This window comes from Schistocerca serialis, chromosome 7, assembly GCF_023864345.2.
Source record: "Schistocerca serialis cubense isolate TAMUIC-IGC-003099 chromosome 7, iqSchSeri2.2, whole genome shotgun sequence".
Classification (NCBI taxonomy): domain Eukaryota; kingdom Metazoa; phylum Arthropoda; class Insecta; order Orthoptera; family Acrididae; genus Schistocerca; species Schistocerca serialis.
The window spans coordinates 80,576,580-80,603,409 of NC_064644.1; the positions used below are offsets into that span (position 1 = coordinate 80,576,580).

A 26,830-nucleotide genomic window follows, 5' to 3' on the forward strand; every position below is an offset into this window, starting at 1 on the left:
GTTGTTTGCATTGGCTTCTCTGCACTTCCTTCTCATTTCAATTCCAAATGACTTGCATTTCTTTCTTTCTGAATTTCCTTGAATATTTTGATACTTTTTCTTTCACCAATCAGCTAAAGTATTTCTTCTGTTCTCATATTTTCTACGCAGTTGCCTTCGCTGTACCTACGTTTTCCTGTCCAACTTCTGTGAATCCCCATTAGAGACGTCCATTCCTCTTCAACTGAACTATCTGCTGACGTATTCATTATCGCAGCATCTATAACGCCAGAGAACTTTCAGTATACCTCTTCTTAATGCTTTCATAGCACACTTCCTTACCCATTATTTCTTCCTGACAAGTCTTTTAAACTACAGCGTACTCTTCATCATTACTCAATTTTCATCAGAGTCTGCATCTGCTCCTGAGTACGCCTTACAATCCAATATCTGATTTCGGAATCTCTGCCCGACTATAACGTAATATAACTGGGATCATCGCGCATCTCCAGGCCTTTTTCAATTATACCTCTTCCTCTTGCGATTCTTGAACAAGATATTCGCTATTACTAGATGAAATCTGTTGCTAAACTCAACTAGTCTTTCACCTCTCTCCTTCCTACTACCAAGTCCATATTCTTCCGTAAGCCTTCCTACTATCCCTTCGCCTACAACCGCATTCAAATCCCTCAATACTATTAGATTTTCATCTCCCTCTACGAAGTGAATTACCTATTCAACATCCTCATTTATTTTCTCTGCTTCTTTATCTTCTGCCTGTGAAGTTGTCATGTATACCTGAACTACTGCTGTCGGTGTTGGTTTGCTGTAGATTCTGATTAGATTTGGTATGTACGTTTAATACTGGTGCCTAACCCACTTTATTTGACAATAAACATAAATGTTATACCATTGAAACACCATTTTTAGTCATCTACGTTTTTTCCATCCCCTGCAAAGCAGAAACTATTCGTCGTAGAGAAAAAAATACGTTTGACGGTATTTATAGGAAATTTAATATAAGTTAATTTTATACTGGGAAACATTTTCACGGTTTTTCGAGTTGTTTGAGGAAACATAAAAAAGCTACGTTTAAACGCTCAGAATCCCCATCACGCCATCCACTCCCACGCTTACATTAAGATTTTTAGTACGTTGTTGATTACACTTCCCCTACCACTGTACGAATATTCACGATTGCACGAATTTTTTCCCCTAATTTTCCTTCGTTGACTGGGCCAATACAGCAAAACACATTTACTACTTTTAGGCTCTCATTTATTAACAATTTTTTTTTAAGAATCACCTGATTACGGTCTATCCAATGACATATGCGGTTGGATAGAAAGTTTTCTTACAGGCAGGGAGCAGTATGTCGTTCTGAACGGGGTAACTTCAACAGAAACAAGAGTAACTTCAGGAGTGCCCCAGGGCAGCGTAGTAAGTCCTCTGCTTTTTATGATTTACATAAACGATCTGGTTGATGGTATTGACAGCGGCCTTAGAATGTTTGTCGATGATGCTGTAGTCTACACGAAAGTTATATTACACGAAAATTGTGAACAAATCAATGAGGATTTGCAGAAATAAATGCGTGGTGTAATGACTGGCAGTTATCTCTCAATATTAGTAAGCGTAACCTACTGCGCATAACAATGCGAAAATCCCCATTAATGTATGAGTACAAAATAAATGATCAGTCTTTGGAAGCGGTAACATCTGTCAACTATCTGGTTGTGACTATTCGAAATGATCTCAAATGGAACGATCAGATTACACAAGTAATGGGTAAGGCGAACTCTAGATTGTGGTTTTTTGGTAGAATCCTGAAGCGATGCAGTCCTTCAACAAAGGAAATAGCTTTTTTTTTTTTTTTTTTTTTTTTTTGTCATCAGTCTACTGACTGGTTTGATGCGGCCCGCCACGAATTCCTTTCCTGTGCTAACCTCTTCATCTCAGAGTAGCACTTGCAACCTACGTCCTCAATTATTTGCTTGACGTATTCTAATCTCTGTCTTCCTCTACAGTTTTTGCCCTCTAAAGCTCCCTCTAGTACCACGGAAGTCATTCCCTCATGTCTTAGCAGATGTCCTATCATCCGGTCCCTTCTCCTTATCAGTGTTTTCCACATATTCCTTCCCTCTCCGATTCTGCGTAGAACCTCCTCATTCCTTACCTTATCAGTCCACCTAATTTTCAACATTCGTCTATAGCACCACATCTCAAATGCTTCGATTCTCTTCTGTTCCGGTTTTCCCACAGTCCATGTTTCACTACCATACAATGCTGTACTCCAGACGTACATCCTCAGAAATTTCTTCCTCAAATTAAGGCCGGTATTTGATATTAGTAGACTTCTCTCGGATAGAAATGCCTTTTTTGCCATAGCGAGTCTGCTTTTGATGTCCTCCTTGCTCCGTCCGTCATTGGTTATTTTACTGCCTAGGTAGCAGAATTCCTTAACTTCATTGACTTCGTGACCATCAATCCTGATGTTAAGTTTCTCGATGTTCTTATTTCTACTACTTCTCAGTACGTTCGTCTTTCTCCGATTTACTCTCAAACCATACTGTGTACTCATTAGACTGTTCAATCCGTTCAGCAGATCATTTAATTCTTCTTCACTTTCTCTCAGGATAGCAATGTCTTCAGCGAATCGTATCATTGATATCCTTTCACCTTGTATTTTAATTCCACTCCTGAACTTTTCTTTTATTTCCATCATTGATTCCTCGATGTACAGATTGAAGACTAGGGGCGAAAGGCTACAGCCTTGTCTTACAACCTGCTTAATACGAGCACTTCGTTCTTCATTGTCCACTCTTATTATTCCCTCTTGGTTGTTGTACATATTGTATATGACCCTTCTCTCCCTATAGCTTACCCCTGCTTTTTTCAGACTCATATATTCTACACACCAACGTGAATAGTCGTTTTGTTGCCACTTCCCCCAATGATTTTAGAAATTCTGATGGAATGTTATCTATACCTCCTGCCTTATTTGACCGTAAGTCCTCCAAAGCTCTTTTAAATTCTGATTCTAATACTGGATCCCCTATCTCTTCTAAATCGACTCCTGTTTCTTCTTCCATCACATCAGACAAATCTTCACCCTCATACAGGCTTTCAATGTATTCTTTCCACCTATCTGCTCTCTCCTCTGCATTTAACAGCGGAATTCCCGTTGCACTCTTAATGTTACCACCGTTGCTTTTAATGTCACCAAAGGTTGTTTTGACTTTCCTGTATGCTGAGTCTGTCCTTCCGACAATCATATCTTTTTCGATGTCTTCACATTTTTCCAGCAGCCATTTCGTCTTAGCTTCCCTGCACTTCCTATTTATTTCATTCCTCAGGGACTTGTATTTCTGTATTCCTGATTTTCCCGGAACATGTTTTTGTACTTCCTCCTTTCATCAATTAACTGAAGTATTTCTTCTGTTACCCATGGTTTCTTCGCAGCTACCTTCTTTGTACCTATGTTTTCCTTCCCAACTTTTTAGAGATATCCATTCCTCTTCAACTGTAGTGCCTACTGCGCTATTCCTTATTGCTGCATCTATAGCGTTAGAGAAATTCAAACGTATCTCGTCATTCCTTAGTACTTCCGTATTCCACTTCTTTGAGTATTGATTCTTCCTGACTAATGTCTTGAACTTCAGCCTACTCTTCATCACTACTATATTGTGATCTGAGTCTATATCTGCTCCTGGGTACGCCTTACAATCCAGTATCTGATTTCGGAATCTTTGTCTGACCATGATGTAATCTAATTGAAATCTTCCCGTATCTCCCGGCCTTTCCAAGTATACCTCCTCCTCTTGTGATTCTTGAACAGAGTATTCGCTATTACCAGCTGAAACTTGTTATAGTACCCAATTAGTCTTTCTCCTCTTTCATTCCTTGTCCCAAGCCATATTCTCCTGTAACCTTTTCTTCTACTCCTTCCCCTACAACTGCATTCCAGTCGCCCATGAGTATTAGATTTTCGTCCCCCTTTACATACTGCATTACCCTTTCAATATCCTCATACACTTTCTCTATCTTTTCATCTTCAGCTTGCGACGTCGGTATGCATACCTGAACTATCGTTGTCGGTGTTGGTCTGCTGTCGATTCTGATTAGAACAACCCGGTCACTGAACTGTTCAAAGTAACACACCCTCTGCCCTACCTTCCTATTCATAACGAATCCTGCACCTGTTATACCATTTTCTGCTGCTGTTGATATTACCCGATACTCATCTGACCAGAAATCCTTGTCTTCCTTCCACTTCACTTCACTGACTCCTACTATATCTAGATTGAGCCTTTGCATTTCCCTTTTCAGATTTTCTAGTTTCTCAACCACGTTCAAGCTTCTGACATTCCACGCCCCGACTCGTAGAACGTTATCCTTTCGTTGATTATTCAATCTTTTTCTCATGGTAACCTCCCCCTTGGCAGTCTCTTCCCGGAGATCCGAATGGGGGACTATTCCGGAATCTTTTGCCAATGGAGAGATCATCATGACACTTCTTCAATTACAGGCCACATGACCTGTGGATACACGTTACGTGTCTTTAATGCAGTGGTTTCCATTGCCTTCTGCATTCTCATGTCGTTGATCATTGCTGATTCTTCCGCCTTTAGGGGCAATTTCCCACCCCTAGGATAAGAGAGTGCCCTGAACCCCTATCCGCTCCTCCGCCCTCTTTGACAAGGCCGTTGGCAGGATGAGGCTGACTTCTTATGCCGGAAGTCTTCGGCCGCCAATGCTGATTATTTATCAAAATTTAGGCAGTGGCGGGGATCGAACCCGGGACCGAAAACGTTTTGATTATGAATCAAAGACGCTGCCCTTTTTTTTTTTTTTTTGTTTTTGGAAGGCATTGTTATTTATTTATTTGCATGTGTTTTTGTAATATTCACTAATAGCATGAAATTATGGGAACACATATGCGAAAGATAAAAGAAATATAAATTCTAGGTAAAGAAAAGAAAGGAAAAAGGAAAAGCAAATAGAAATAAAATCTTCGCAATCTGCGACGCGCTCTCCCATCCGCGGAGGTCAGAAGGAGAATAGATCGTAGGCGGTTGAAACTCAGACACCGCCGGGGGAGGAGGGGTGGGTGCCCTCTGTGCCAGGCACCCCCCAACTCAGTGGAGGTCTAACTAGGACCGCTCGAAGATAGTTAGCAAATAATGTTCGGTAACGTGGCGTGTTTTCGAGAGCTGCATGGGCTGTTCGTAAATAGGTCCAGAAGTCTAGGCGGGATTTAGGTCCCTCATTAAAGAGATAAGCGACCGCCCACCCTTTGACCCACGTAATAGCATGACATTTGGCGGCGGGAAAATGTCGGTCCTCCGGGTATAGAAACATTCGAGGCTCGACTGTGTCTGGTGGCACCCGGAGATAGCAGGCAACGATTTGCTGCACGAAGCGCCATACATCTTGCGATGAGGCGCATGTCAGACGGTGTTCATCAGTGTCCAGTTGCTGGCAAAGGAGACAAAGAGGGGATTCTGACAAGCCAATGTTGTGCAGGCGCTGCTTCGTGGCAAATTTCCTGTTGACTATGTGATACCACAGCGCCCGGACGTTCGTAGGGAGGAAGGGCTGGTGGACAGTAGTCCACACTATGGGCCACTGGATGGAGGGGTGTTTGGTCTCCATCACATTCCAGGGAACACAGCGCAGCAACAGGCTGTAAAAATCCTTAGTCCTAGGTGGGCGTGTATCTGGGAGACTGGTATGTATATAACTGTAGTCGACGAAAAAGGTCGAAAGATGGGACAAATGAGGCACGATATGGCCGACAGACACTGGTGGTGAGGTGGAAGCTGGTAGGAGGATCTCAAGCAAGCTGCGTGTTAGAGATGTACCCTGGCCCATCCACTGTTTTCTCATGGTACTCATGTACAAGGCTGCAGATCGCATACGGACATTGACGAGCCCGACGCCACCATACCGTGTGGGCAGGGTAAGTGTCTCATAACGGACTTTAAACATTGAACCAGCCGTGAGGTAATAGCCAAAAGCCGCCTGAAGGTTGCGCCCAATTGCAGTGGGCAGAGGGAGAACTTGCGCGATGTGAACCAATTTTGATGCCACATAAAGATTAATAAACGCAACCCTTTGAAGTGTGTCCTGGCGGCGCAGGAGGTTCTGGCGGACGTCGTTGCGGATGACGTGTAACAGGCGACGGAAATTCGTTGCCGCCGTGCGTGTGACCGTGGGGGTAAAGGTAATGCCCAGGTACCGGAAAGTCCGCACAAGCGGCAGTGGTGCCACTTCACCCTCCTGGAGGCCTCGTCCAATGTGCATTGCAGAAGATTTGGCGACATTCATGGCACTGCTAGCGGCAGCCCCATAACGGGTAATCAAGTCGAGGACATCCCGAATCTCAGAGCCGGAGCGAATGAGGAGGAGGAGGTCATCAGCATATGACCGACAGCGAAAAGTGTGTTGGCGTAGGGTGAGGCCAGAAAGCTTGGTCGTCAAGCCCCCAATAAGGGGCTCAAGGGCAATAGCATACATGAGGGTAGAGAGGGGGCACCCCTGCCGTATCGAACGGCAGATAGGTACCGGCCCTGCTATACGTCCATTGACTTGGACACGTGAACTGGCACTGTCGTAAAGACGCCGGATGACGTCGAGAAACGGAGGGGAGATGCCCATTCGGGCTGCCACCGAAAACAGGAAACGATGACGCACTTTATCGAAGGCGCTGTCGAAGTCTATAGCGACGACCGCTGCCCGGAGCCTGCAGGCCGCCGCTATCGCAATTAAGTCGCGGCATTCCCCTGTGGCAGTCTGTATGTTAATCTGTCCGCCAGGCGTCGTTTGTTCTGGCGAGAGGATATGAGGGAGTGTAGTTCGGAGCCGCATTGCCAGTAAGCGCGCGAAAATCTTGTAATCGGCATTGAGGAGGGTGAGCGGTCTGTAACTCGTGACCATCGAACCACGGGCTGGTTTGTGGACTGGTATAATGATGCCCTCAGCAAAGGTGGTGGGATTGCTTGGTCAGATGTTATCAGTTCTTGATACATAGTCGTCCACCGTGGGGCCATGAGGTCCCGAAAGGTACGGTAAAACTCAATCGGTAAGCCGTCAATGCCGGGCGATCTGTTGACTGCACCGTTGGCGATTGCGTTGTTGACTTCGTCTAGCGTGACCGCCACTGTCAAAGCATCCGCCTCCGTGTGGGGGAGGGTGCGCGTGACGTAATTCAAAATGGAGTCGTCTGCTGCAGTTTCAGCGTCGTCATCACTATAAGTACGACGGTAGTGCTCGACGAATGCGCGGACGATGTCATTCTGAGTGGTCACCTGCGTTCCATGAGGCGTTGTCAGAGTGCTGATGATCTGCCGACGACGCCTTCGGTTGTCGGACACTATATCATGCATGGATGGAATTTCTAAATCCGCGTGATCGTGGCGCCGCGTCCGTATCACGACCCCTTGCAATTTCCGGCGTGCCAGCGCAATTATCTTCGCCTTAGTTCTTTGCCGTTCCAACTGGTTGTCCGGGGTTGGCGGTTGAGCATCCAGATCTCGGAGAATCGCGTAATAGAAGTCAACAGTGGTGCGATGCCAGTCGGCCATGTCCTTCCCGTACCTCATCAGTGTCCTCCGGATCGCCGGCTTGGCGCAGTCCAACCACCATGTCAATGTCGAGCGGTAGCGGGGAAGGCGTCGTTCGCAGGCTGTCCACTTGTCAGTGACTTGTTGGCGACACGCCCGGTCATGCAAGTGTGAGGTATTGAGTTTCCATGGCGCACGGCTGCGCCATACTGATTGCGGCGGAAGGAGGACCGTACAGATGTAAGCGCAATGGTCGGAAAAGGCCAGCGGCCAGCGTTCGGCGCCCCGTATCGCAGATCTAAGAGTTTGTGAGACATATATCCTGTCCAGTTGGCTTGCGGAATGACTTGTAAGAAAGGTATGGCCAGAAAGGTCGCCGTGTTGTACTTCCCAGGTATCGTGAAGCAGGAGGCTTCGCACCACTATACGTAGCTCCTGGCATGTAGTATAGTGGGGAATCTGATCTTTAGGATGCAGAACGCTGTTAAAGTCACCTCCTATTAGGCAATGGTCATAACGCCCTAAAAACAGGGGAGCGATTTCCTCGGAATAAAACTGGGCTCTTTCATGCCGTCGTTCGGTGCCTGAGGGCGCGTAGACATTAATGATGCGTGTCCCCATGGCAGTGAGTGCCATGCCCCGAGCTGATGGAAGGAAGGCGACATCGGTCACAGAAATCCCGTGGCGGACGTAGATGGCCACCCCGCGGCCCATAGGATCACTCGCGGAGGCGTGGGCGGTATAGCCATTAATATCCGGGAGACTAGCCAAGTGAACTTCCTGCAGAAGGGCGAAATCAATATCCGAAGCCCAGAACATCTCCTGCATAAGGCGGATTTTCACCCTGGAACGGATGTTGTTGGTGTTGATGGTTGCTATCCGGTAGGCCTGGTGTCGGATTGCTGGTGGCTGGTCCACTCCGCCGTCCGCGCAAGGGTGTGGGCGTCGCAGCGGAACGTTATCCCGCTGGGCCGCAGGGAGTCTGGGGAGAGTATGATTAGTGGTGCGGCCGTGACGGCGCAGGGTCCCGTAACGGCTCCTGCTCCGTGACCTCCTCCTCGTGCCACGCCGTGGAAGCGGAAACTGGTGTATCGTCCATTTTGTCTTCAGAAGATGTTATAATTGTGCGTGGTGTCGTGTCGCCTGTGAGACGTTCATGATTTAGTTCAGCGTCAGCACGGGGCGCAGGCACACCGATAGATGTCTCCGCGCTCATGACGTCTTCGTCAGCAGTAGCGGGTTCTGAGGCTTCGTGCTGGTCGACGGGTACGTCCTCCTCGACTTGTAATGTCTCCTCTTGGCCGGAAACGGTGCGACGTCTTCGCTTGCGACGTTTCGGGGAACGTTGTTTCCTTGTGCGACCCTCCGTGTCCGACGACGGAAGGGAGTCACGTCGTTCTGGCAGAAAGGCCGCTGTAGGAACGATGAGCGAGTCGATCTCCATCGTGTTTCCGAGATCAGGGTCAGCGTCTGGTTGCGTCGGCATCTTCGGAGCGGCGTCAATGGCCGGCCGAGGCGGCGGGTCGTCCGAGGCGCTCTCCGTCAGTGTCTGCTCGGGCTCGTTGGTGGCGTCGTTTGTGGTGACCGGGCGACGTTGCAAAGTGGTAGGAGAAGCCAGAGCAGCGGCATAGGTCACCGGTAGCACTGTAGGTTGCGACGTGGGTGGTTTTTCGGCAGCTGGAAGTTGCGTTATACGCCGTTGTAGGCATTCGGATCTAAGGTGGCCTTCTTTGCCGCACCCGGAACAGGTCCGAGGCTGGCCATCGTATATAATTATGGCACGGCATCCGCCGATCTGTAAGTAGGACGGGACGTGGCTTCGGAGATCTATGGTGACCTGTCGGACCCCGTTTAGGACAGGATACGTCCGAAACTGTGTCCACTTCTCCGCAGTGTGGCCGTGGACTGTGCCGTATGGTCGTAGTGCCGCGACGACTTCCTCAGCTGGAAGTTCGAATGGCAATTCGAAAATGCGTATCGTTCGCATACCTAAGCCTGCGTGGTCGACGGTTACCTCTCCCACATGGCCATCAGCGTGACAGAAGCGGAGCCCCTGTTTGGTCTCACGTAGTATGCGTTCGCACGCCGCGTCGTTAATGATTTTCACATAGACCGTGCTGCTCACGATGGACAAATGTATGCCTATAATATCGGTCGCCGGGATCTTCACTTCCTCTCGCAGAAAACGCTCCACCTCAAGTGCTTTGGGTCGGGCATAATCGTTGCAGAAAGTAAATCGGAGTGTTGATTTACGGTAACGGTTCGCCATGGATCGTACAAGGTAAGCCGGCACTTAAGCAACGGCCGTCAGAAAGTAAACAAGACGAGCTCGCGCGCCGCACGAAGTCAACACGTACGCGTCCGCTCTGTTGCCCTGCCGAAGGCAGACTGCTGAACCACTATCCGCTCCTCCGCCCTCTTTGACAAGGCCGTTGGCAGGATGAGGCTGACTTCTTATGCCGGAAGTCTTCGGCCGCCAATGCTGATTATTTATCAAAATTTAGGCAGTGGCGGGGATCGAACCCAGGACCGAAAACGTTTTGATTATGAATCAAAGACGCTGCCCCTAGACCATCGGCTAGCTTACAATACGTTATTTCGTCCAGTCTTAGAGTATTGTTCGCCTGTATGGGACCCTTACCAGTTGGGTCTGATTCAAGAGATTGAGAAGGTCCAAAGAAGAGCGGCAAGATTCATGACTGGTACATTTAGGCATCGCGAGAGCGTTACAAATCTCATAGAAAGTTTGAAATGGGACACACTTGCAGATAGACGACGCGCTAAACAGACGGGGCCTGCGCACTAAATTCCTAAATCCAATCTTCGCCGAGGATGTAGAGCATATATTATTACCACCAACTTTCACATCGCGTAATGATAATCATTCAAAGGTAAGGGAAATAAGAGCTCGTACTGAGGCGTTCAGACAGATCCGCGAGTGGAACAGGGGGGGGGGGGGGATATATGACTTTGGTGCGAATTGTGCCCTCCGCCACACACCTATTGGTGGCTAGCGGAGTATATATGTAGATGTAGATGCAGATTTAATTCGAATATATTCGATTGCCATCGTTTTATTTTTGTTGACGTTCATATTGCAGCCTATTTTCAAGACACTGTCCGTTCTGTCAGCTGCTCTTACAAGGCCTTTACTGTCTCCAACAGAACTGCAATGTAGGCAGTGAATTTTAAAAGTTTTATTTCTTCTCCCTGAACTTAAACTCCCGTTCCATATTTGTCTCTCGCTTCCTTTATTGCTTGCTATATGTGTAATAGACTGAATAACGTTGAGGATAGGCTGTAGCCCTTTCCCACTCCATTCTCGACAACTGCTTCCCTTTCATGTGCTTCGTCTGTTGTAACTGCGGAAGGAAGGAAGGAAGGAAGGAATATTCTGTTTAACGTCCCGTCGATATCGAGGTCACTAGAGGTGGATCACAAGCTCAGATTGTGTCAAGGATGTAGGAAATCAGCCGTACCCTTTCAAAGGAACCACCCCGACATCTGCCAAGAGCGATTTAGGGATATCATCGAAAAGTTAATTGTGAATGGCCGGACGCGGGTTTGAACCGTCTTTCTCCCGAATGTGCCATCTCGCTCTGTCTGCTGTAACTCCTATCTGATTTCTATACAAATGGCAATAACCTTTAGTTTCCTGTATTTTATCCTTCATACCTCCAGAATTTTAAACAGTGTAGTCTCGAACTATTATGGCCTCACGTTTCCCAACATTTCTTGAAAACCCAAAATGATCTTCCATATGGTGTGGCTCTGTCAGTGTTTCTGTTCTGCCGTAAGAAATATTGTGTTAATAATGATGTTAAATAAGAAGAAAAGCTGATTGAGGTAAAACCTTTCGATAATAATGACAACTGTTTTTGAAGAACTTGTTTAATTTTAAAAACTGTGTTTAGTTAAAAAAGGCTTCGTATTTTACTGAACATAAAGTCAGTATATGATTTTCCTGCATTAAGCAAGAATGACAGTCAGCAAAATTCTGTATACTGAACAATGTTCACAGTGCATCTGAAGTGACAGAAGTTTTTGTTGCACGTTTCTAAACCACATGTACGAAGGTAATATTGGTAGCAGTCGGGACGTTAATTTCACGGTGTTCTCTGAGACCTACAGAGTTTCTCCAAGAGTCTATTGGTGCTAACGAATATAAAGGAAGCAAATGAGCAAATAGCCCCTTGCAGACTACTATGCGTTTGAATTTTGCTGCAGATAATGTAAGAGATTTATAGAGTATCTTATGCGATTAGTCCGGACAGAGCGGCACGGCTGAGATCTGGACGTCCTTGCGTGAACAATTCCTTTCCAATTGCGCCACCGTCTCCATTTACTAGGATCAAGTTCTCCGACTTCATTTCTCAGAAGTCTGGCGAATGATCTCATCCGCATGTGGCGGTCACACGGTAATTGGCGTTAAGCTCCTCTGGCGTCACCAAACCCACCAGCCTGTTTTTAGTGTATGTGACCTTTGTACGAATGATTTTAAAACGTGATTTTGATGTTGCCTGAATCAGCTCTTTTCGTTCTGTCTCAACGTAACGTTGGTAGAAAGACGTTAAAAAAAATCAAAACGTGCGTAATAGCTAATTAATCTCCAAGAATTATTTAGTAGTCATACTTCCAAATCTTATAGCATTAAACTGTTCTTACCTGTTTCAGTAAATATACAGAGAGAACAGAAAGTCCACCAACAAAATTTCGGAGGTTGTTCGGCAATGTTTTCTGAATTTCTGATATCAGGTACCCGTGTTCTCCGCCGGTTCATTATAGAGTAAGTCTGTAGGCTTTCTTGGCCGTTGTGATTAAGCATAAAATATTATAGGTTGCTAGAAAGCGTGTGTGTTCTACTAGGAGTATGAAAAAGGTCCCAGCAGACAGATCGAAACGTCGATCATGAGGAAGATATTTGAAGAGAAACATGATGCGGCCAAACAACCCAGATATTTTGCGTTTAACTGCATTTCTTTTGGCTTTTTACGGCCATTTATCTTTTTATCTGTTGGCATATTGCACTAAAAATATTTACGTGGCAATGCAAACGTCGACGGTATACGCTTTGCTTCTTCTATGGCCTCACGGTACGTGCTGTTGAATGCAGTAATGCACATTTTACACTTAGTCCTCAAACTTGCAATCTGTGCTGCTACATTTGGTCTCGGTTTTGTTTCTCCGGCATTGTTCTGCGTTATCATCGATACTTAGTAGTATGATTACGATTACGACGGAAAGTTGCCCGGCCGGCCTGGGTGGCCGAGCGGTTCTAGGCGCTACAGTCTGGAACCGCGCGACCGCTACAGTCGCAGGTTCGAATCCTGCCTCAGGCATGGATGCGTGAGATGTTCTTAGATTAGTTACGTTTAAGTAGTTCTAAGTTCTAGGGGACTAATGACCTCAAAAGTTAAGTCCCATAGTGCTCAGAGCCAGTTGAACCATATGACAGTTGCCCGATATGCATCTCGTGTATGGGTTTGCAGAACGCAATGGAAGGGGCACATTGACGCTTTACTGAGCTGTTCCCGTAGCGAAGGCAATCACAGCACTACACTTTTGTGTGTCAGTGCAGAGGCGCACACCTTGCGTTCAAGTGATTAAATACGAGGGCATGCGGAAATTAAGGAGCGATAAGTCGCGAAATGGAAACCACAGTGAAAATCATAACTGTTTTATTTGCAACGGTTAGCTACACCTTCCAGGTACTTCTCTACACAGTCGCCGCTCAGACTTAGACATCTGTCGTTGCGTTTTACCAACTTTTCAATTCCATCGCTATAAGAGACTGCCGCCAGTGCTTTTCGACAATTTTCTACTCTGGGCTGCAGCTCTTTGTCTGTGTCAGAATATTGTCTTCATAGCCAGCGGTTCGTTTGAGCGTAGACAATTACGGGCTGTATTGTGGGTGATCAAACACTTCCCATCGGAAACGCTGGAGGAGCATCTTCATTGCCCCTGCAGAGTGCGGCCAAGAATTGTCGTGTGGAACGAACCACATGACAGTTATGTTACGTGGATTGCATAGCTTCAGGCAAAATCTTTCTCTAGGCCCTCATGCTTGGCGGGAGACGCTAATTTTTAGCCATCTTTACGTTCTCACTGTGAGCTCAGAACTGAAGCGAGCGACATGATGCGATCGACGTCCGTACTAGACACAGTGCCCAACGCATCTGTTCAGAGTTTCATCAGAGTTTCACTGTATTTTCCATTTCGCGACCGATTCCTTACTTTCCGAATAACCCTCGTAATATAGGTTTTTCATTATTGTGAAAGCGTTTTCTCAGAAAGGTATGTAATTGTGGTACAAACCAAATAAATCTTAAGCCACAGGTCCCTTGTACCCTAACAGAGAGAAAATGTGCCTCCGAAATTTTGTCGCTCCAGTTCAGGTTCATCCCGTGCACCAGCATGTGGGTTCTGGTAACGTGACAGTACAGAAATGTGAAACTGACAGGTAGTATACATTTCGTCCATTCGTACGTGTAACGGCTGTTACCTTTCCACAACTGGAACTACATGGACTGCAGAGGAGCGATAAATTCCCTTATATGGGTACCATCGCGATAACAGTTTTGTCACTATTGTGAAAGTTAAGTATCAGTACAGTAGATGAGGTCTACCCAGTACTGTAACAAATTGCGTCAATACAAGCTCTAAGACAAAAAAAAGCGGCTCACCGCACAGGAATTATCCGAATGAGACGTAAATAGATAGATGTGATGGATATGTACAGAAAAACAAATGGTTGAAGTTTGAGCAAAATTGGATGATTTGTTCTAAAGAAAGAGCTTCGTAAATTGGTCAATAACGGTTTGGTCCACCTCGGCCCTTATGCAAGTGGTTATTCGGCTTGGCATTGATTGAAAGAGTTGCTGGATTTTCTCCTGATGGATACCATGCCAAATTCTAACGGTGAGTTAGATCATTAAAATCTGGAGCTGATTGGAGAACCCTGCCCATAATGCTACCAACGTTCTCAATTGGAGAGACATCTGGCGACCTTAACGGACAGGGTACTGTTTGCGAAGCACGAAGACAAGCAGTGGAAACTCTCCCCATGTGAGGGCAGGATTTATGGTGCTGAAACAGCGCAGGAGGACTTGCCATGTAGGGCAACAGAATGGGGTGTGGTACATCGCCGAGGTTCCACTGTGCTGTAAGGGTTCCGCGGATAACAACTACGAGGTGCATTCAAGTTCTAAGGCCTCCGATTTTTTTTCTCTGGACTGGAAAGAGATAGAAACATGCGCATTGTTTTAAAATGAGGCCGTGTTCATTGTCAATACGTCCCAGAGATGGCAGCACCGTACGGCAGATGGAATTTTACCGCCAGCGGCGAGAATGAGAACTGTTCTAAATACTTAAAATGGCGACGTTTTCCTTACTTGAACAGCGTGCAACCATTCGTTTTCTGAATTTGTGTGGTGTGAAACCAATTGAAATTCATCGACAGTTGAAGGAGACATGTGGTGATGGAGTTATGGATGTGTCGAAAGTGCGTTCGTGGGTGCGACACTTTAATGAAGGCAGAACATCGTGTGACAACAAACCAAAACAACCTCGGGCTCGCACAAGCTGGTCTGATGACATGATCGAGAAAGTGGAGAGAATTGTTTTGGGGGATCGCCGAATGACTGTTGAACAGATCGCTTCCATAGTTGGCATTTCTGTGGGTTCTGTGCACACAATCCTGCATGACGACCCGAAAATGCGAAAAGTGTCATCCAGGTGGGTGCCACGAATGCTGACGGACGACCACATGGCTGCCCATGTGGCATGTTGCCAAGCAATGTTGACGCGCAACGACAGCATGAATGGGACTTTCTTTTCGTTGGTTGTGACAATGGATGAGATGTGGACGCCATTTTTCAATCCAGAAACAAAGCGCCAGTCAGCTCAATGGAAGCACACAGATTCACCGCCACCAAAAAAATTTCGGGTAACCGCCAGTGCTGAAAAAATGATGGTGTCCATGTTCTGAGACAGCGAGGGCGTAATCCTTACCCACTGCGTTCCAAAGGGCACTACCGTAACAAGTGCATCCTACGATAATGTTTTGAAGAACAAATTCCTTCCTGCACTGCAACAAAAACGTCTGGGAAGGGCTGTGCGTGTGCTGTTTCACCAAGACAACGCACCCGCACATCGAGCTAACGTTACGCAACAGTTTCTTCGTGATAACAGCTTTGAAGTGATTCCTCATGCTCCCTACTCACCTGACCTGGCTCCTAGCGACTTTTGGCTTTTTCCAACAATGAAAGACACTCTCCGTGGCCGCACATTCACCAGCCGTACTGCTATTGATTCAGCGATTTTCCAGTGGTCAAAACAGACTCCTAAAGAAGCCTTCGCCGCTGCCATTGAATCATGGCGTCAGCGTTGTGAAAAATGTGTACGTCTGCAGGGCGATTACGTCGAGAAGCAACGTCAGTTTCATCGATTTCGGTTGAGTAGTTAATTAGAAAAAAAAATCGGAGGCCTTAGAACTTGAATGCACCTCGTATGAAATCAGTGGTGGTTGTCTGGCCGTATGGTGGGTGACAGTTAGGTTAGTATGCCACCGCTGTCCGGAGCGGATCCAGACACAACTTCGTTGATCATCGGGGCTCAGTTCGAAGCGGGACTCATCACTGAAGACAGCTCTACTCCGGTCAGCGGGGTTCTACGACGAATGTGCCCGACACCACTGCAAATAGCTTGTTGTGTACGGAGGCCAGTGGTAGTCGCCACAATGAACGGTCCTTGTGGTCATTGAAGCACCACTTGCACGTCGCATAGATGATAATGTTGAATTCGGGATTCTGAGTGCCTCTCTGACGATAACTCGGTCCTCACGTTCCGTCATCTCTCTAAGTCGACAGTTCGGCCATGGTGCACCCATTTGTACCAACATCATCGAATAGTGGCACCACTCCTACTCAGATATCGAGCGATTCGCCGATTACTCCAGCCGGCATCTTTGAGTTCTACTACACGTTCTCTCTCAGATGCTGACATCTGCGTATATTCTTCACGTGCCCGTCTGCGTGGCTTAGTTACTGTCCAACTAAGTACATGGATTGAAGTTCGCAAAGATTATGACCTGGTATCGGCATGTGCCCTATTTACAGCTCTTGGCAGCTGTGCTGTGAAATTGGCCGCCGAGGTTTTCCATTTTCCGTCGTTAGCTATATGAATATAAATTTGTGACCAATTTGCGTAACTCCTTGGTTGTGCGTCGTATGTTTTGCCTTAGAGTGTGCAACTTCATAGCAACAAAGTAATTTAATTTAGCAATACAAGTACGGCGTATGAAGTCTAGCGAGTAATTGTCACTAATTACATCCGTACACGCAATAAACATAAGCGTAATTTGTCGATGTGTGCCAGTATAGCTCCACAATCCGTCCGCAAAACCGCAAGAGGTTAATGGTATGGTAGCCCTCAATCTCCCAGCCGTGAGGAAGATTTACGATTGGAACTGCAGGGGGTGAGTTCGATTGTCAAAGAGGGCGTCACACGGGTTGCATGTAGCTGGTAGAGCAGCTAGGAATCGACTGCCGAAGTGGCAGAACTTGGCCGGAACGTACCTTCCGGAATGTTGGAGGCTCTCCGAGAAAGTTCCAGAACCTTACAGATTATTCCATGAGGTTTGGAAGTATTTCAGAATGTTTCAGAAGGTCTCAGAATTTTCAAGAATGTTCGAGAATACTCCAGGATGTTTCAAAATGTCTACGCTTCAGTATACTTTCCGAAATCGTTTAGGGCGTAGCAAGGAAAAGTCAAAAACGTAGGAACTGAAATAAATTTAAGTGGTAGTGAATACTGCATTGATTAAAATCTTAGAGTGTTAAGTAATATTAACGTTTAACAGCATCTCGGGACGTGAAGAACAAGAGCTTGCCTTTGGTGAGTGGGAAAGCCTGAAATACGAGGAACAGCGAAGAAATGAAACGTATGAGACGAGAAGAACGTTCAGCTTCAGAACGAAAGTAGTGAATAGGTTGAGAGAAAACGACACGAAATTTGATAAGCGGATCGGGTAAGACATTCAGTAAACAAGCATAGAGAAACTGCTAAACAAAAAAGATTTGGAAATGAAGTGGGTTTACAACCAGTGATGTTCGTGAAAGATAACGATGGCAAGCGCATGAACGAATCATTAGCAAACGCAAAGTGCAAAGCAGAAGAAGCAGAGATAACAGTTTGGCAGGTGAAGCTTTCCATTATAATCGCAATAAAAAGTACAACAAATACAAAGACGTCGGAGCCTCCACCGCAAGTGCCTCATTACGTAACTGAATAAACTCCGAAATCAGAACATACATAGCGCACAACGCCTTCTATGAAATGGCATCATTTCGTGCAACTTTTATATGCAGTGAAGAACAGCAATTCAGTCATGTGTTTTCGATTAAAAAATAAGTCAGTCATAGAGAGGATCATTGTTACCGTCGCCAAACGAATCATAAATTTTTGCAAGTGTATTTTATAGGCAACGGACAAACAGACTTCGATCAAAGTTGAGCAAGTGCGAGGGTCATTCAATAATTAAAGAGACAAATTCGTCTGGAGAAAAAAGCGTTTACTTTTACAAGCGTTTACTTTTTCTACTTTTCAACATAATCCCCTTGAGCATTTGTGCACTTGTTCCAACGGGCTACAAGCTTTTTTATTCCGTCTGCAAAGAACTCTTTATCTTCATGTTTGAACCAATTTCTCACAAACTTTTTCACGTCCTTGTCCTGGAACCTCTTCCCACGTAATGCCTCCTTCAGTGCACCAAACATAAGGAAGTCACTAGGGGCTAAATCAGGACTGTAAGGTGGATGAGACAGTACTTACCATCCCATTTTGTCGTTGGTTTCAAGGGTTAGTTGAGCAATATGAGGACTTGCGTTTTCTTGCTGGAGAATCACACCTGTCCTCTGAGTTTCACGACGTCTCTCTCTCATGGCTGACTTCACCTGGTTTAAAAGCAAATACGAGTAGTACTGGCTATTCATTGCACGCTGATTTTCGAGATGGTCCGCAGCTCGTGGTCGTGCGGTAGCGTTCTCGCTTCCCGCGCCCGGGTTCCCGGGTTCGATTCCCGGCGGTGTCAGGGATTTTCTCTGCCTCGTGATGACTGGGCGTTGTGTGATATCCTTAGGTTAGTTACGTTTACGTAGTTCTAAGTTCTAGGGGACTGATGACCATACATGTTAAGTCCCATAGGGCTCAGAGCCATTTTTTTGATTTCCGAGATAATCTCAAAAAAACTGGACGTTCAGCATCCCAAAACACCATCAACATGACTTTTCCTGCTGAAGCTTGGGTTCTGAACTTTTCCTTGACAGATGAGTTGGTGTGCTTCCACTCCATGCTTTGTCTTTTTGATTCTGGTTCAGAATAGTGGACTCAAGTTTCACCGCAAGTTAAAACTTTTTGAAGAAGTGTTCACCTTTTCTTTCATAACGTTCCTTTAATTCTGTACACATTCTCAGCCTTGTTTCGATGTGTAGCCGCGTCAACTCCTTTGGGACCCATCTTGCACATGTTTTACGGTACTTCAGCTTCTTACATATAATATTATGAACTGTACCAGTACTAATTTGAACCTTATCAACTATCATTTCCACAGTCTCACAGGGGTCGGCACGAATGTCATCAATACGACTTTCAAATGAGGGAGTTGGAACTGCATCTGGTCGGCGAGAACGGTGTTCGTCAGTCACTAAGTCGCGACCATTTTTGAACTGCTCTACTCACTTGTAAAAATTTGCTCGATTAATACAACGTTCACCATAAACTTTAGACAGTCTACACTATATATTCACTGTTTTCTTACCTTCAGCAAGTAAAAAAACGAATAACAGAACGTTGTTCAACTAATGTGGACGTTTCAAGCTGGCTCGCCATCTTGAAATGTGTTTTTGAGGTTATAAACAAAACAATGTTGATACATAAGCCGATCATGGCTGATCCCAGTGACGCCAACTGAAACCCATAAAAGTACGAAACTTGCTCTACTTACAGTTTTTCCCCAAACCAGTTTATCTTTTTAGTTATTGAATGATTCTCGTATCTGTTGATCAAACGGGAAATTATTAAAAAGCTCCAGAGGATTTTACATCAGTATAATCAGCTGGTTTCACGTGTTCCAAACAGTTCTGGATCAGATGGTATCAAACAATGTAAAGTTGTGATTCGGGCAGGTAAAAGACCAGTTGGAGAACACGATTGTCGACTCCATCCGCATCGAGTCAATCAAATTGTTGCTGTAATTGTGGATAGGAGTACATAAGTTCGGTGCCGAGCGAGAAATTGATTCTCGAAACAATCCCCTAGGCTGTGGCTAAGCTGTGTCTCGCCAGTATCCTTTCTTCGAGGAGTGCTAGTTTCGCAGTGTATGCAAAAGAACTTCAGTGAAGCCTGTAAGATAGGAGACGAGGTACTGGCGTAAGCAAAGCTTGTAGTGGGTAGGGGGTTCGCAAGACATATCTGGATAGCTCAGTCGATAGAGCACTTGCCCACAAAAGGCACAGGTCTTTGTTTCGAATACCGTCCCGGTACACAATATTAATCTGTCTGGTAGTTTCGCCTCCACCTTACTTTTCTACCTTTGGCTGCCCAGTATGTTGGCGGAGCCAAGTTAGGGGGTTTCCATTTCAGGCCTCTTCGAAAGTTGCACAGATAGGTAGATATTCCTGAATACATGTCTCTTTCGTAACAGACTTTTACAGAGTAGTGCCTTTCTAGGCTGCATCTACATCTACAGTTGCATGTATATCTATATCTACATTATTTCTCTGCAATTCACAATTAAGGGCCTGACAGAGGGTTCATCGAACCACTTTCGAACTATTTCTCTACCGTTCCATTCTCCAACAGCGCACTGGAAAAAGAACGCTTCAAACTTTCAGTGCGAGCTCTGATTTCTCTTATTTCATTATAATTATCATTGCTCCCCATGTAAGTGGGCGCCAACAAAATAGTTTTACATTTTGAGGAGTAAGTTGATGATTAAAATTTCGTGAGAAGGTCCAGCCGCAGAGAAAAAAGCCTTTGTTTAATTGCCCCATCAATTCGCTTATCATGTCTGTGGCGCTCTCTACCCATTTAGCGATAATGCAAAACGGGCTGCCCTTTCCTGATCTTTATCGATGTCCTCCGTTATTCCTATCTGATGCGGATCCCACACCGCACCAGAAGAGGGCTGACAAGCATAGTGCAAGCAGTTTCCTTAGTAGACATGTTGCATTTTCTAAGCGTTCTGCCAATATCAGTCTTTGGTTTACCTCACTCACAACGTTATTTATGTGGACGTTTCAATTTAAGTTATTCGTAATTGTAATCCCTAAGTACATCCTTTAGTTTGCGTGATTTATCGTGTAACCAGAATTTAGCGAGTTCCTTTCAGTACTCATGCGGATGACTTCACACTTTTCATTACTTAGAGTCAACTGCCACTTTTCGCAACACGCGGATATCTTGTCTAAATCATTTTTCAGTTGGTTTTGATCACATGTTGACTTTACAAGACCGTAAATGATAGCATAATTTGCAAACAAGCTAAGAGGGTGCTCAGATTGTCTCGTAAATCGTTTTTGCGGATCAGGAACAGCAGACGGCCTGTAACACTTCCTTGGGAAACATAAGATATTCTGCATTACTGGGTGACTTCCCGTCAGTTACTGATAACCGTGACCTTTCTGACACCAAATCATGAATCCAGCTGGGCAACTGAGACTATACCCTGTATAGCATGGAATTCAATTAGAAGTCGCTTATGACGAACGGTGTCAAAATCTAAAAATATGGAATCAATCTGAGATGCCCTGTCGGGACCATTCATTATTTGCTGAGAATAAAGAGCTAGTTGTGTTTCACAACAACGATATTTCCTTCGTCCATGTTGGCAGTTTGTCAGTAAATCGTTTTCTTCGAGGTAATCCATGATGTTCGAACACAACACATATTCAAAATCATATTCATATCGAAGTTAGTGATACGGGTCTGTAATTCAGCGGATTACTTGTATTTTCTTTTTTGAGTATTTTTGTGACTTGTGCAACCTTCCCGTCTTTGGAGAAACATGGGGTAAAGAGCAGTAAAAGCGGCCACTGCATATTTCTTTGTCCTGAATAGTGCTGCTGCCTGCTGGGAACTGATCGGACTAGTTCTAATATACACCGTCACAGCTGTCAGTGGGTTTGACGCAGGAAGTTTGTTCCGTCATATCTTAGTAAAGACTACCCTTATTATCAGTCGTCTGATGTAAGTAAGTTATACCAGTCTCATTACCTCACTTATATTTTGAGTGATTCTTTTTTACCGTATCAGTGTTTCAACAAAGTCTTTTGACTAACAAATATAGTTCCTTGTTGTGTGATTGTGTTTGATAGTTTCATCTGTAAACTACTAATGCCGGCATGGTATCCAGCCGGCAAAAGTGGGCAAGTTGTTTACCCTGGTACGGGTTAGTTTACTTCAAATATCACGCTTAATACTTCAGGTCGGATTAGCTTCAAACCCCTTTACATAAAAAGCTATCACCTTTCATTCTATCTCATGAATTACATTATATATCTTAAGCCATCTCCGTCATTTTATATGTGGCCTAATGCAAAAATCCGGCTGACGCTTCGTATTGATTCAGATACTAGGACACTAAGATGCCCAGAGAGTACGTCTGAATATCACAACAACAAACATGAGAGCCTACTGCGATGGAACTGACGACATTACCGCCAGGAAAATGGCACTTCGTAAGCCATCAGAAAAATACATGTCGCTCCTGTACATTATTTTCGTTTTCACTTGCAAATATTTGGTTTGATACCTTGTAGTATGTACCGGGTGATCAAAAAGTCAGTATAAACTTGAAAACTGAATAAATCACGGAATAATGTAGATAGAGAGGTACAAATTGACACACATGCTTGGAATGACATGGGGTTTTATTAGAACCAAAAAAAATACAAAAGTTAAAAAAATGTCCGACAGATGGCGCTTCATCTGATCAGAATAGCAATAATTAGCATAACAAAGTAAGACAAAGCAAAGATGATGTTCTTTACAGAAAGTGCTCAATATGTCCACCATCATTCCTCAACAATAGCTGTAGTCGAGGAATAATGTTGTGAACAGCACTTTAAAGCATGTCCGGAGTTATGGTGAGGCATTGGCGTCGGATGTTGTCTTTCAGCATCCCTAGAGATGTCGGTCGATAACGATACACTTGCGACTTCAGGTAACCCCAAAGCCAATAATCGCACGGACTGAGGTCTGGGGACCTGGAAGGCCAAGCATGACGAAAGTGGCGGCTGAGCACACGGTCATCACCAAACGCCGCGCGCAAGAGATCTTTCACGCGTCTAGCAATATGGAGTGGAGCGCCATCCTGCATAAACATCGTACGTTCCAGCAGGTGTTTATCAGCCAGGCTGGGGATGATACGATTCCATAACATATCCGCCTACCTCTCATCCGTCACGGTAGCAGCTACAAAACCAGAATCACGCATTTCCTCGAAGAAAAAAGGCCCGATAACGGTAGATGTGGTAAATCCAACCCATACCGTGACTTTCTCGTAGTGCAATGGAATTTCCACGACAGTTCTAGGATTTTCGGTAGTCCAAATTCTGCAGTTGTGGGCGTTAACAGACCCTCGCAGCGTGAAATGAGCTTCGTCGGTCCACAACACGTTACTCAACCAATCGCCATCTTCCGCCATTTTTGAAACGCCCACACCGCAAGTGCCCTCCGCTTCACTAAATCGCCAGGTAACAGTTCATGATGCCGATGGATTTTGTACGGATAGCATCGGAGGGTACGCATCAGTGCCAACCAAACAGTAGTGTATGGAATGCTGGTGCGACGTGCGACTGCACGAGCGCTGAGTTCCCCGTGCATAGACGAACCCGCTACAGTCTCCATTTCTTCCTGAACTGTCTCAGCAGCATTACGCCTTGTGCCCGGTCGACCACTACGGGGTCTATCGTCGAAACAACCCGTGGCTTCGAACTTCGAAATCATTCTCACCACAGCTGCATTTGTCAACGGATCTGTACCCGTTCGAAACCTCTTCCTATGGCGATGGGATCGTACGCTGAACTAGCACATTCCCCATTCAGAGAATACATCTTCACTAAAAGCGCCTTTTCAGGTAACGTCTACAGGCATTTATACTGACTTTTTGACCACCCGGTATATTCCAAAAGTGTAGTAGGTAAGTTTCTATTGAAAACCATAGTTTGGTGAAAACTGAATTGCCCTTACATTGACCACTTTCGCCATGTTTCCCTAGGTAGGCTAGGGTTCTTTCGACCTTCGAGCGGTTGTGCGTGTTTGTTAAGAACGTACCTATATTCCGCTCTGAAAGGAACCTAACTGGTATACAATCGCCAGTAGGCTGTTTGCAATAATAATTATGAAACGCAGGAACGGAATCTGAAAGACAGGTTGGCACTGTACAGTAACTGCTGCTCGTGCTGTGCTGGTATCCGCAGCAGCATCTTGATCGGCTCGGCGGTGTGTTGCAGCGGCCCTGTCGGCGACGGCGACGGTGGAGGAGGTGTCTGGCGCCGTGCTGCTGGGTTACCAGGCTCTCACCATCCGGCTCAAGATCCTCCTGGACCGCCTGCTGTCCGGCTTCTCCAGGGACGAGGTCCTCCACCTGCTCGCCGGCTTCGGATGGACGCTAGAGGACTACGCCAGAGGATACATGCTACAGGTAAGCATTCTGCCGCTCATCACTTAACCCTTTCGTGAGCTGTGGGAAACATGCTTCCCACTACAATGAACTCACTCCTAGTGGGATTCACAGTTCTCACCTCTGTACGGTGCTATCTCCTAGTGAACAGTATAGGGTACTACTTCCAATCTGATGTTCCCGCTGTTTTTGCTGTAGCTTCGCGCAGAGGCATTGTATAGCTGAGTGTTGCCTTGTAGAGGAGCCTTTCAGTGCTGTCTGCGTGACATTTTGTGATTTTTTCCTCAAAGCTATAGTATATTTATGAAGGAAAACGTAAAATTGGAACGAGGAGAGTTCCAGTTTGGAACAAAAGGAGCAATTTCTGCAGTAAAATGGATGGATAACCGTCCAGTCACTTTCCTGTCCTCAATTCATGACCCATGAGAAACAGCCACAGTGAAAAGGAAAAACAAGGATGGTACTAGTACAGAGATTTCTTGTCCTGCGGTTGTGGCAGAATACAACAAAATAATGGGTGGTGTCGATATGTTTGATCAATTACGAGAAAGGTATGCTTTTCGCAGACATTCTGAAAAATGGTGGCGCAGAATATTTTATTTCCTGGAGGACGTTGCTGCAGTGGACAGTTTTATCCTGTGGAAAAAACCTAAAAGAGAAAGTGGACAGCATGATCAGCTCACATACAGGATCCATCTAGCCAGACAATTGATCGCTGGCTTCTCATCCCAAAAATGGCGTGGACAAAAACCTGTCTTTCTGGCAAAAAGGGGTAAAGTACCTGAAGATTTTAGCCATGTGGCTGTAGGGGAGCATCAACCCATTTTAGGAGAAACCTACTGGACGTGCCGTCATTGTAGTACCAAAGCTGTGGAGAAGAGCACTCGCTGTGTTTGTACATATTGTCAAATACCACTTTGCAAAGACCCATGTTTCAAAAAATTTCATGGCAAGTAATTGTAAACAATCATTCTAACAACAGAAGTAAATTTATCAAATAAGTATGACATATATTAAAAAAGTTGTTTTTGTCATTTAACTCCAAGGAAGGGCAATGGGAAGAATACTTTCCAACTTGTTGTGTGACCTCACTTTCACAGTTGGAGCAAATTTGATATTCTGTATGATAAATATACCTATTTGTTAACTACTATCTGCTCTCCATTCATTAAAAAAACTGCTGAATAATTTTTCCCACGAAAGGGTTTAAAAAAGACCATAAAATGAAGTCTATTCGACCTTTTAATAACTCAGGAAACTGAAAAACTCTACATGTTTTATGAGCGTGTCAAGACGCCCATCTCACTCCCACGAAGAGTGGATCTCCTATGAAGAATATGTGGCACAAACAGATCAAAATTTTGTGTCTAATAAAACTAACAGATCAAACTTTCGTGCCCAATAAAAGCGTCTGTTTCTTTAATATAGCATAGTCAGTCACACTAAGGATAAAAGAGTTCAATCGGAAGCCAAGCCCATTCAACAAGACAACTGAAAATGAGGGTCCCAGTCTACTCTACAGTTACGTCATCATACGCTGTACACCTTGTGGTGAAACTGGTCCGTCTTTGATATATTAAACGTTGATAAAAATCATAGTTTATGGACAGACTGTCTCCTGCACAACTTCTAATATTTCATTCTTTCTGAGAGTATATCATAAATGACGTAAATATTCGCAGGGTAGCTTCATTTAAGGAAGAATACGGTACGAAAGGAAATCTTTTTCTAAATTCTTCACTCGAAGTAGTAATATCACACATTTATTAATACTGTCGGAAGTAGTCGTAATGTAGTGTTGTTTCTGTTCCTTACTCAAACAGCCCATGATGATATTTAATCCGACACTCATCCAATATCTGCAAATCGCTGGTTACAATGTTAGCAGTTAAACTTTGAATTAAAAGTTTTTCACGTTAATTAATTTTGGGATCAGTTTCAAGCAATCGGAGTAACTATCTTTCATACACGGAGAGTTTACATCTCACGATTTTCTTTGCAGTATCAAAAGATGGTTTTGCAACTGCATCTCGGCGAAGTATTTTAAAGTCAAAGGTGTCATTATTCACTATTCACTTTTAGCACAACTTAGGGACTTTTTCGCCATATATGCAATGAGTATATCAAATTTTCAACGATGTCGAAGTTATTTGTAGACACATCAGAAGATGTGGATAGTTCATTTATTATTATTTTCACAAACGCTTGAAGTGGTTTACCTCATTACTCTACGCATTGAACGACTTAACTAATTAAAAAAAAAATTTCTCTATCGCAGCCAAAAAGTGGCTGCCTAGAATCTTAAAAACATTCAAACATCCTGTAGTCATTCGCCACATTTTATGTCGTGGTCAACTACAGCTGTAATTATTCATTCTCGTTAAACAAAACGCAGCAGCTGTTGAATAATCCTTTACTTTAATAAGCTGTTTTGTACTACGTTAGCATCGCCAGGAACATCTGAATAGAAAGAAACAGAGACTTGAGTACAAATTTAAATAGAACTAACTGACAAGATATCCAGAGAAATCAGTATGTAACTTCAGTCATATTTAGATACTACCCTTGGATGTGCTGCCATATCGTCTCACACTGCAGATGACGC

General features: G+C 44.9%; 1 protein-coding gene across 2 annotated transcripts in view; it reads left to right on the forward strand.

Annotated features, from left to right (window-relative positions):
• LOC126412767 (zinc finger protein basonuclin-1-like) overlaps window positions 1–26,830 on the forward strand; it is a 295,072-nt gene that overhangs the window by 240,287 nt on the left and 27,955 nt on the right. For both annotated transcript variants that reach the window (XM_050082521.1, XM_050082522.1), the window contains one exon: window positions 24,056–24,246. In XM_050082521.1, coding sequence (XP_049938478.1) covers window positions 24,056–24,246 — 191 coding nt within the window. The remainder of the gene's footprint in view (window positions 1–24,055; window positions 24,247–26,830) is intronic.